This window comes from Gallinula chloropus (assembly GCF_964237585.1).
Source record: "Gallinula chloropus genome assembly, chromosome: 9".
NCBI classification, from domain to species: Eukaryota; Metazoa; Chordata; class Aves; order Gruiformes; family Rallidae; genus Gallinula; species Gallinula chloropus.
This window is the reverse complement of record NC_140094.1, coordinates 10,990,125-11,002,404: the sequence shown is the minus strand read 5'-3', so window position 1 is coordinate 11,002,404 and position 12,280 is coordinate 10,990,125. Positions and strand designations below refer to the sequence as shown.

General features: G+C 42.7%; 1 protein-coding gene across 1 annotated transcript in view; it reads left to right on the top strand.

Moving 5' to 3' along the window:
• ARNT2 (aryl hydrocarbon receptor nuclear translocator 2) overlaps positions 1–12,280 on the top strand; it is a gene marked incomplete at both ends in the record, with an annotated part of 97,705 nt that overhangs the window by 77,325 nt on the left and 8,100 nt on the right. Inside the window, 3 exons of the mRNA XM_084267822.1 lie at positions 5,621–5,693; positions 5,844–5,967; positions 9,953–10,052. Coding sequence (XP_084123948.1) covers positions 5,621–5,693; positions 5,844–5,967; positions 9,953–10,052 — 297 coding nt within the window. The remainder of the gene's footprint in view (positions 1–5,620; positions 5,694–5,843; positions 5,968–9,952; positions 10,053–12,280) is intronic.

Genomic DNA, 12,280 nt, shown 5'->3' with positions numbered 1-12,280 from the left:
GCTGTGTAATTGAGCAGGGGAGCCTCTGGAGCCTCCTGAGTTCTGAGCCAGTAACTGCAGAAGCCAGTCTGGCCTTGATAAAGCCATTGCTTTATAGTGTGGGGTTTTTTTAAAATAAATGTTTCTTCTTTCCAATATAAACTTAATCTATTTCTAAAACAAAATCTGCTTCTGGTCTATCCAAATATTTTTTGCCAAGTTTTTAGCTTGGGGAAATTATCAATTTTAAGATCTCAACCTGTTAGACTGTAGAGTGGAAGTGCTAGAGAAGCAGTCTGCTCGTGCAGATGCATGCAGAGAGCTCCACTTGCAAAACCAAACCCCTGGGGCTTTGGCATTTGAACCTAGAAAGCGAATAAATGTCTCTGGGTGTTCCTTGACTTTCTCCCTTGGACGTAACACATGACTGGGCCAGGAGGGCTATGCTTTCACTCACTTGAATCCCAGCACTGCAATCATTTTGCTCAGTTTTTTTCTGCATACCCAAAAAGTTGGGCTTAAACAACTGAGTAGCCAAGCTCACTGAAAACGAGCAAATATGTCTTGAAATCAGACAGCTGAATGTCTCCCTGTCTGCACTGTGCATCAAAATAGGTATTGCCACATTTCTGCTGTCCCCTATTTCTTTTCCAAATAACGTGGCGACACAAACACAGGCCTGCAGAATAAAATGCTGCTTCTGAAATCTGTCCCAGGCTTAATTGTGCTTTGTTCCCACGGGTCCACAGATCAAAAAGTGGGGCTGTAGACGTACGTTGTGTTGACTCTGGGAATGTTTTTTTTTCCAAGGCTTCACTATACTGTTCAGCTTGGCATCGCAACACTCTCTGTGATGAATAGGAGTGTACCAGCTTCTGGCTCTGGTTATATCTCTCTTGCTGCGCTTGAATAACAACCCAGAAATGTTGACCTAATATGGAAGTTGCCTGCTGCTACTTTGACAGAGGATGTTCCCTCTTTCCTGTCATGTTGAAAATGTTCTAGTCTTATGGCAAGATACAGCCCATTATACGTCTGCTTTTGAATAGGAGAAAGAATGCTTTATTCAGGCTGTTTTCTGGGTTTGCCCATTCTCTCCCACTTCTCAGATTTCCAAAGAGGACTTACTGTAAAGTACTGCTGTTCCTGCCTGTTTCTGGGTTTGGGTTTTTTTTATGCATTCGGGGTCATGTTTTGACTTCTGATTTCCTTGGTGCCTTGGGGAATTGCCTCCTGGTAACAGTTGTTTTCCACCTCCTCCTTAAGCTCCTGTGGGGACTGGTTGGTTGGCATTGACCCCGATGTGCGTGGACGTCTTTGTGCTCAAATGCTCTGGGTCCAGCAAAGTGCTTCATGTGGAGACCAAGCAGGGGTGCTTTCCACCACTCTGTTGTAGGCAATTCTGCTCAGGTTCTGGTTTGTCTGTCACCACGATAACATAGTCAGATTCAGAGAATAAATTTTGAGGCGGTGAAAAATTCAGCATGAAATCTGAGTCAAAAGATGTAGCTTTAAATCAGTTTTTAACTTAATCGTTTAAAGCCACAGTGTCTCTGTCTGGTAGTGGAAATTGCTCTCATTTTGCCTTGGTCAGTGAAGAGCATTTTCCCAAAAGACTGTAGAGGGCAGTGGTGGCTCCAGTTGTGGAGGGATTAATTATGATTTTTGTGTTGATTTGGTTGTTGGTTGGAGTTTTTTTCTTATTTTCTTTTTTAAAGATATTCCTTCGGAGCTTCAAAGAGTCAACTTTCCAAGCTTGCTTTTGGTGCAGAGGGATAACGAAACATTAGGTTCAAATGTTCACTTAGTTCCTTGGGAAAAAAAAAAAAAAAAGGAGAAAATAAAACTTCTCTGGGGTTTCAGTTGGGTGTAGTCATCCAAGAGAAACTTCCTGCAGAAATGAAACATTTTAACGTTCAGCAATCGTACTTGGGTTCAGCTGAAGACTCCTCCATTTGACCACATCTTCCTGTGTAGCTGGGACTGTTTGATTTCCAAAAATAAATAATAATTGTAACCAGCGTTTATTTAACATAGAGAGCAGTGCTGGAATAAAATAATCTGTCATGGTGACAGATAAAACTGTATAAAAGCCTTTATCTATATATAGAAGAAAGGTATTTTTCTGACCTTTATGAGAAGTCTGATGTTTCATTTCTGTAAGCCTGAAGTCCTATGTGCATTTATGAGTCCTGCAGCTGGCCTGAGTCTCCAGAGCTTTGTCTCAGAGTAGGCTGGCACTGGTCACTGCTGGAGGCAGCCGGCCGGATGAATCAGCCCGTGCTTCTGGGAGAGAGAATTTCTGTTTCTGATTCCCATGGGCCAAAATACTAATGAGATCAGCTCTTCTGATAAAAGTCGGTCGATGGTAGCGGTGCTGCAGCCTTACTTTCTCATGATCCTCTGCCATCTGTGGGCTATCTAATCTCTCAAGGCCGGCATAAGACAGCGCCTTTCTCAGGGGTGACTCTGAAACTGTAGGCTAAAACAGGGAGATGTTGAGAGCTTCTGAAAAAGGATTTTACAATGGCAGCCCCGAGGCTTTTGTTACTCCTTTTCTGTCCAAACCAGACTCAGGAAGCACGTGTGCTTGCATTGCATAACAAAGGTCTTGTTAGGGATATGGTAGTATTGTTTCTCTCCCACCACAGAGACTGTTACTTTTAAAGTTCACATCCTTTTTTTGGTTACTCAGATGCCTGGAGAAGGAACAGGTGACTTCAGAGTTCAGAGAGATTAATTCAACTGAAATCATCTCCGATGTCAGAGGAACTTTCACAGAATCTTCCCTTCTCCTCCAAGTACATTACCTGAACTAAATTTGAAGTAACTATCAAAGCCTTCAGAGTCGCTGAACCATTCCTTGCTCAAGCTCTCCCGGTTTCATGCCCAAGTCGTGGCAGAGCAGGGAGTTCTGTGGTATGGGCAGAGTCCTCTGCTGACCCAGACAATACCTTGCCTGCGGTGCTGGTACCCAGTGGAGCCAGGGAATTTCTCTTTCACTCATTCCTTGAAGCTGCAAGGCTGAAGTTGCAACAGAGGATAGTTTAGGGTTTGGTTTCAGAGGCAGGTTGAGTTTTGCCCAAACTGATATCAATCCCTTGTTTCTGTATCACCTTCACAAAAGCAATCTAGCAATAGGGTGACTGAAGGCACCTTGATCACAGCAGTGCTCAGCTCTCCCTGGTTGGCTGGTCCGTGACTTGCTGCGTGGTTTTGCTCAGGTTTCAAGCATCATTTGAACTGTTTATGCAGTAGCATCAAACAACAGCAGAAGATGCTAACCTGGCTTTATGCTGCACTTAATTAATACTGAAATGTAGCTTGCAGAGGTCAGTGAAGATACACGTCAGTATTTGGGTTTTATAAGAAATGGATTTAGGAGATTGTTCCCAAAGTTCAGGGCTGTTAACACAATGTGGTATTTGTATTGTACTCCAGCTTAACGGGTATTAGAGATGAAAGATAGAGAAGGGTGAAGGAGCACTGAGTTAGACGTGCCTACAAAACAAATAGCTAGTAAGTGTGCTGTTTTGTTTGGCTCATTTGTATGTATATGGCTGAATCAAGAAAACATACTTTATACGGAACAGAAGAGACCTAATGTGCTGTTTATTGACACACGCACCAAGTCTTTGGTAGTAAAAACAAATGAAAGGGTGTAATTAGCTTTCACGTTAACAACAGGATTTAATCGGCGTTTATTGGCCACAGGGTGGTATTTAGAAAAACTTCCCCATAGATTTGCCATGATTAAATTACCTCCCATAGTTCTGTTGGAAGAGTATGAGCTTTGTGCTTGCGAACAGAAAATGCCTTTGCATTCCAGAGGTAATTTTTAGGAATCTTCTGTTGGGTAAAATAGTGTGCAGAATCCATGGTGCTCTAATGACCCGGAGGACTGACTTCTTGGCATGTCACTCACAGCACAAAAGTGATTCTGTATGCTACATGGTCTTACACCATAAGGCTAGCAGAAGGCTTTTGGCCATCTACTCTGATCTTCTGTTTGTTGCAGGTCACAGCTTTTTGTCAGTTTGCCATGGAGACTAGTAACTGGTGTTTGAGCAAAGTGTCTTCTGGAAAAGCAGCATCAAGGGATGGAACAAATCTGTTAGTTACTGCAGTAGCTTGTTTGAGTGGTCCCTCACAGTCCCATCAGCTGGTACCTCATTTATCATTGACTTTGTCTGCAGGTTTGTTTCTCGGTACCTTGACATTTGAATCTAGTTCAAAATTTAGAATAGAATTTGGATAAAAATCTGAAAGTCAAACCTGTGGCCAAAAATGTAATGGTAAAATTCTGATATTAATGCATCAGTACTACTTTTGCCTTTAATTTTAAAATGATTGTGTTATATTTCTGGTAAGCTGTTAGAGTAACTTCAAAATTTTAATATCTTTGATAGGAATTAATATAACTGTCTCTGATTTTTATTTTTTTTCCCCAATTAAGAGCTTTGAATCTGTGTCCTTTCAGAATTTAAAAAAACAAGTGAAGACATGGATTCAGGAGATCACTGTGCTAGTTATGTAACTATATCAAAGTTCTGTACAGTTTCATAAACAGGCAATATTTGTACATGTAGACTGTGAAATATGTCTGACTTTCCCCCACTTGCATGACTCTACAGGTCACCTGTTAGTTAATTCTCATGACTTCTGATGAGTTTATCTGTTAATATTGGTTAATTGTTGTGGTTAATTGTTGTAGTTAATTAACAGCGCCCGACACTAGACACAAATCAAGTGCATTTCAACGATCTGTGGAGTTTTCAACACTGAAGTTTTGCATTCTGGCATATGACCTTTAACATTTATTAGGTCTGGCAGTTTCTTTTGAAGTATTTTTCTATTGCTGCTGCACATGTAATTTTTCCTAAATTCATATAATTGGATTAAGGCTATTACTTCCAGTGATTTTTATCTCATTTAAACAACGGATATTTTCTGTTCAGGTCTGATTAGCATGACAAGGAGACTCGTGTTTTCTGTAGCATTTGTTAACACAAAATGATTTTATGTAATGTCTTGATTTTATGTAGTCACACAAGCAATCTATTTCTGGACATTCACTGCCTTAAACGCTTTCAAAAATTGAGTAGAATTTGGACTTGGATCCCGAGGAGAGTAGAACCAAAGCACGTTAAATCTCTTTTATTAAAAGAAGGATTTATGTGCAGCTCTTTCTAGCTCAACAGGTTGTTCCATTTGGTCTGATATGCTTCAGACAGAGCTTTGATTGGGTTTTTTTTAATTAACTGGCATAATTCTGTGCTGATGTTATGGGAGGTTTTCCTCTTTACTTCAGTAGGACCAGTGAAGGGGCCTGGTGTATTCATCGTTAACGCAAGGAAGACATTCTTGGTGTCTCAGTAGTGAATTCTTAAATGAGGTTGTATTCTGTCCTCCATTACTTACCCACCTACCCACATTTCTGTGCTGTTGCAGCAAAGCTCTTCATGTGCCCAGTTACGTTCCTGGGGTGCAGCTTTCTTGTTAAAAACAGATGAATCTCACAGGAAAGGATTTACTAAATCATCTGAGAGATGTTTCACTCAGTATATAATGGGAGACCACGGCTGTTCCTTTTTGTATCTTAATTGGGTTTTGTAACAAAGTCATTTTGTCTCCTTTGCAGACAACTTCAGCAGCAGCAAGCAGAACTTGAAGTACATCAAAGAGATGGGCTGTCATCCTATGACTTATCTCAGGTGAAATTTCTTGAGTTTCTTTTTTTGTGCCTCTGATCTTTTAAAACGTAAAATTAGGGCAGATTTCAGCAAACAAAAATACATTGTGACTGTCCCTGAACGCCTTTTCGTCAGATATGAGAGGGGGAATCACTTTGTGTATCCCAACAGGTGCCTGTTCCAAGTATACCGGCTAACGTTCATGAGGGCGGAAAGTCTGTGGAAAAGCCTGATGCTATCTTCTCCCAGGAGAGAGATCCTAGATTTGCTGAGATGTTTGCTGGAATAACTGCTTGTAAGTCAACGTCTCTGATGTTTAATTTTTAATCCTGTGTTAAGCTCGGTTAGGTGATGTGGAGCACAGCTTCGAGAAGCTACAACGTGGAAGAGACATTTCCAAACAACATCAGCCTTCAGGACACTTCCTAGAATTTGCCTTTAGTTGGTATTTCCCCTAAAGATGTTGAGGGGTAAATTCAAGGAGGGAAGGACAGCTTTCATGTCACCAGAGCTACCTTGTTTTGATTTTCTTTTCATTTCACAGGGACGCCTTAAGCAGAGTTTGTCAATACTAAACATACTGAGCAGAACTTGCTGTTTCTAAGTGTATATTTTCTTTCTTAAGTGGCATCCGTGATTTCATGTCTCTAAATAGCCAGGCTTAAGACAGTTAGTGTGTCGTCTCAAGATAGTCCTGCAGTTTTTTATCAAATCACCAGCTCTTGAATCAATGCATTCAGAGGCTGCCTTGGAGTGTAAGAACACATTTGTTTTCTGGTCATTTGAAACATCTCAGTCACGTTACCTGTTGGTGAGTCCTTGCTGACTTTGGCACAACTTTTGAACTTGTTGCCAAGTTCTTATAAGGGTGATAGAAGTCTCAGAAATAGTGTCATCTTCTATATTTCCTGAAAATTACTGTGAGGACAGAGCCCATACTGAGTGCCCTCACCCAAGGATTTCCCAGCCGTGTTCTAAGAGGTAGCAGCCAACTCGTCAGTCGAACAGACGTAGCTGACTCAAACTAGCCCCAACCTATGCTGCCTATTGTCCTAACAGACAGAAGCCATTGAGAAGACTGGCAGCTGGTGGGGTCATCCGAAATATATCTGTAGGAAACGAGGCTCATTAATTCCACTGCTCGTGGAAGAACTCGTTAATTGTTTATTGTTCTTCACTGTCCTTACTGAAAAAGACAAGTTTTTACATTTGTTTTAAATAAATCAACGTGCAAGTGTCACGCAGTGCATGAAGGAAACAACCCACAGGGTTTGACTCCAGGGGTGTTGGGAGATGACCTCACTGCGTTGGTTTCTTATGTCTGGCTTGGCCTTTTCAATCGGCGAAGGCATTGTAACTGCAGGAGAGACATGAGATTGTGTCCTGTTGCTAGGACTTCTCCGTTATTACTGTTCATCTTTGTCTGTCTACTCTCACAGTGAAGTCAACAGCTGAGGCCATAAAAGGGGTTCATTAGAAGGTAGCAAGGCTCCAAACCTAAACACCGGAATGTATTTTTCCAAGCAAGAACATCTCACTTTTTGGCTGCCTTATTGGCTCGTTTTCAGGCAGCTCTCAACTGTTTGTGGGGAGGGGTTAGGGTTAAGGGTCTAGCAAGCTGTGAGGTTACGTTCTTGGAAATGCCATTTCTCTTTTCATTCTTATCAATTTACGGGCTGTGCTTTTTTTGGGACGTTCACCCCGTCTGAATTTCTCATGGGAGCTGTGATCAAGGTCTCCTCTGAATGATAAAAGGAGATGGTTTCACAGCTAGAGATGAGATACGCTGTCCAAAACCAATATTGACAAACCTGCATGCTGCCTGCAAGACATTTGCATTATGTTGATACCCGATGTCATTCTCTGCTACATTCCATAAAAATACAGGTTTGACATAGGGAGGTCGTTGCCATAATTGCACGTGGTGACCACATGTCATTAAAACACAGAAGTGGGGAGAAGCAGCCTGGCTTCCCTGGTTAATGGGAGTGCCTTGAAGCACAGGATGATGTGATTCTTCCAGAGATCTTCTCTGTACAGGCAGGAACACTGGTCCTGCTGGGAGAAGGACCTATCATTCACCAGTACAGGGATGGGGTTTAGGGAGGAAGATTTCTAAGGATGCAGGTAAGACACCAAAACAAAATAGGTTGCCAGTGCTGCGACTCAGGTGAGAGCAGAGAAGTAGCATGTAAAGCCCTGAGTGGGAATACAGCTGGGAGAGATGTGGGCCGGATTTAGAGGCTAAAGAGCATTCGAAAGAGATTTTAAAGCCGATTTAGCTGCTTGCAATTAGTTTAGCCGTTCCCTTTGTCTTGGCCTCAGCCTGCAGCACAGACCCCAGTAGCTGCCATGGCAACTCTGCTTCACTTGAGGAATTCCAGTTCATTTAGGGCACTCTCAATTTTGCTGGTGAATTGTTCTCAAATATCTAAAGTACCCGCAGGATTTTGGCTCAGTCTCTTCCAACCCTGGTATCCCTATAAAGGGTGGCCTTAGAAAGTAGGACATCTCATGCTGGAATGACATTACTGCAAAAAAGGGCAAAATCATCTGTCCTCCTTCTCAGAGATGTCTCAACCCATCCTTAATTCTTCCTGCTGCAGATGCAACCTCTTCCCCATATCTCCTCTTTTATTTTTTTTTTTTTTTTTTTAAATGAGGGCGTAAGTTTGCAGCCCAAACTCAGTGTCTGTGCTGGGCAAGATGTAGCCAGTGAGGAATTTCTACAGATTTCTACATTTCAGAGGAAAAGGAAGGACAGCTTGCATCAGTGGGATACGTGCTCCTTCTCCAAGATTCCCATGAGGTCATTTGAGGTGACTTTCTTGTTTGGGAAGGCAAGCTTATGTTCTAGGAACATAATGTAATATGAACTTAGCTAATGGCTAAGAGCTGGTGTGTGTTGGAGGACTTTGTTGAGCCACACTCACGAGGTCCCTACTTCTACTACTTGTTGAGTGAGCCTTTTGTTCAGGAGAGCATCTTGTGAAAAGACTGGCAATCTAAAATGAGCAGAGGGGGAAATGAGGAGGCAGACTTGATTTCTAGGCCTGTCAGAGGTGCGTAGCAACAAATGGTTGCAAAGCCATCAGTGAGTTGCACTTCAGAGGTAGTAAGGGAAGATGGGGAAAGTGAATGAGGGGTGGTGGAGCAGAGCTTTAAATTATTTTTAAGAAAAGTAGTAGTAGTGAGGCTTCCCTGGGCTTTGGAATAATTCAGTGCCAGAAAATTAAATTAAGGGGCCAAACAGCACTGTTCACCCAATCTCATTTCATTCAATTAAAGATTGATCTCCAGTTGCCACATTTAGAGGAGACTATAAAAGTTAATGGCATCTCCATGTGTGTGTTACTCTCTGTGCTTGTCTGCCATACGTCCCACCGGGATGCTTGCATCCCGTTTCATGGCTCCCTTGAGCCTCATAGAGCACAGCAAAATGTGTGAGAGACCAGAGTCTTGCCTTGCAGCAGCTCAGGTAAGTAAATCTTGCAGACACTGAGTAGGAAAGTGCCTCCAACCACCTGCGAGGATGGCAGTGCAGTTAGGGCTGCAGAAGGTCACCCCAAGATCTGTGTGGAAGAGTCCATACTCCTCTCAGGCTGCCCTGGAGGGGAAGCAGGCTGTCAGCTCACTGGGACAGGGACACTTCGACACCATTCCTTGGGGTGTTTAACCCAGTGGGGTGTGAGCCCTCAGCCACTGCCTCAGTGCAAAGAGGCTGCAATAACAGCAGCAGCCCTGGAGGGCTTCATTCAGAGCTAGAAACCTACCATACCCCAGCTGAGGCCATCCCCAGGAAGGCCACAGAGGTCTTTGTGCATCAAACCCTCTTCAGACTAGGCTTGTTTGCTGTGACATTCCTCCAGCGACCCATGCACCCATCACTCCCTGCCTCGACCAGGGCCCCTCTCTGTCCCATTTTCCCTCCTGCCTGCGTGGTCAGGAGCAGCTTCCAGCAGGCACAGAGAAGGTCTGGACTGCATGGCTGGAGGGCCCATACCAGTGTTATGTTCCAGGCAAACAATAGCATTAATGAGGTACATCCCAGGAAGAGGGTACGAAGTAGACACAAACCAGCTGTGCCTCTCGTTTCACACTGAATTGTCATATAGCCCTTTTGTGTCATCCTTAATGTGTTCCACAGGGCTTCTTCATAAATCTTTAAGAAGGAAAGAAGAGTCCCTGCTGTGTATATACATTGCAATTCTCAGTAAATAATTTTGCCTTCATTTTCTCATCTCAGACTTTTCTTTCTGTGGTGTGTTTCTCTTTTGTAGCAGATAAAAAAATGATGGCCTCGGCATCCACAGCAGGAAACCAGCAGCTTTACTCACAGGGAAGCCCATTTCAGCCAGGACATTCGGGAAAGACTTTCAGGTACCGTAGCCCAGATCCTGAACGTTTCAGTTTCTGAGTGAAGGGCTGTTCCCCTTCAATCTGGTAGAAACAAAACCAGCCTAAGGTCCAAGGGGTTTCTTTACATGAGTGAAATTTGCTTTGTGTGCACTCCTACATAATGTAGCAGCACTTGGACTAGGATTACAAACTGAGAAGATTTGGATATCTCTGTTAAAAATAGTGGCTGGTAGGTCAATACTTGCTACTGTGATGATGTGATTAGACTAAGCTAAGAAGCAGCAACAGATCATGAAGGGAAATAAATCTGAGAGGTGATGGGGCAGGCTGAGATCAGAGGAACATTCAATCCTAGGAAGGTGTGAAGGCTTGTTTTGCACCTGCAGTTGTCAGTGTTTCTGATGGCTGCATTGAAGGGTGTCAGTGTAGACACTTTATTAAAGGGAACAGAGGGGTGGATGCTTCTGCCACGGTTCCTGGTGAGGGCTTGGGCTTGAGCATGAACAGATCTCTAAGGCAGCTTCCAAATACACGTAAGGTGGTGGTCTAGCGTTTTCTGAGGCATTTCCAAGTTACCCAGAGTGCATGTCACTGCCTACCAGCTGACCACACAGATCTGGCTAATGTCAAGTTTAAGAGCTTGCTGCATTTCCAGTCACATCTCGAGAGTGTGGTAACAGTGGTTATATTTACCTTCCTGCCCTTCACACCACCATTCTGGGGCTGTGGCACTGAAGCTTCATTCTCCTGGTTTAGACCAGCCAAGGTTGTGAAAGGGAAGGAGCAGTCACTCTGAGGCTGTCTGTTCCAGGAATTAGAAGACATCTGCAAACTATAATTTTATTTAAACCAATGTGTTTTTAAATTTATAATTGCTAATAATCTCAGTGGGGAGAAATAAAATCCCCGTGCATGTGTGTTGTCAAATTAAAATGAAGAATAACTTGAGAGGGGAGGAAGACATCAAATTGAAATGTCTTTTAATTGAATATTGTATGTTACTGAATAGCTGACTTGCCATCTTGGGGTTTGGCGTGTGTTTGTCGTTTCCTTTGTTAATTCCTGATGTTTTAACTATAACTTTTTTCCTACTCCTGTTGTATTACATCAAATAATGACCCATCTGGTAGCATTTCCCCCTCCATGAACTGCCCTCCCTGAACGCTCTCCAGGCTGGTCTATTTGGTTACTGAGCCTGGGCACTGTTTTGCAGACGCCTGGTTTCAAAGTATCTGTTGCAGACCTGGTCCAAGCCTCTTAGATGATGGGACTTGCTGGTCCAACTGGGAAGGTGTGGGTGGTAGGGCCAGCCCTCCCCAGTAGCTCTTGGGTGCTTCCAAGTTCGGGCAGATGTAGGAGGACTTTCTGGTCCATGTTTCCCTCTTTGGAGACTCTGTGGTCCTAAAAACAAACTGGAAAAAAAATTAAATAAAACAAACTCTACAAAGAATTTCTTAATGCACACTTTGCTTTTAGGCAGCTGAAGAGAGTATAGCAACTCCCATATTCAAATGCCTGCCACGTTTTGCTTACCACTCTGGGAGGGATTTTGTCAGCCTTCTCGGAGGATTCTGATTCCCGCTCCCTCTCTGCTCAGCCTTGTTTACTTCTTCTCCTGATCTGCTGTTTGCTTTCTCTGGAAAGTGATTGTGAAAGCAGACAATAGGGAAGGGATTGGAAAAAGGAGCAAGCTGTTTCAACTGACACATGGAAGAATTTTTATATGTCGTGTCTTCATTGATATATTTATATGACATGTAAAATAAGAAACACATATTTTCTGCATAAAAATATAGAAAAGCTCATTCATCATGCATGGTGGTTGTATAGATTCAGTTGTTCATGACTTCCATGAGAATGAAATGGTAAGGTGGAACAGTCCTTCGTCAAATTTTCCTTCTAATTAGGGATTTCTGGGAAATTTCTCTATAGTGAAATTCAGTAATTAGGAAATAGCTAACATATAAACCAGTTCCTTTGGGAATACTGTCGCTTTGTTTGGATTGTTTTTATTCCCAGAGCTATTACATTAGTTTAAGTTTCTGTCTGTATGATTCTTTGCCTGAGTATATAACCTCATGCTCTTCTTTAGCATGGTGAGAATAGGAATCAAAGGCTCACTTTTTTATGTATATGTAACACACACTTCTTCATATCCCAGGCAGGAAGCAAATAAAGAAATACTTCTAAGTATCTCTTTGTGTAGCTTCATTTAGGATGGCATTGATGGAAATGCTTAAATACTGTGG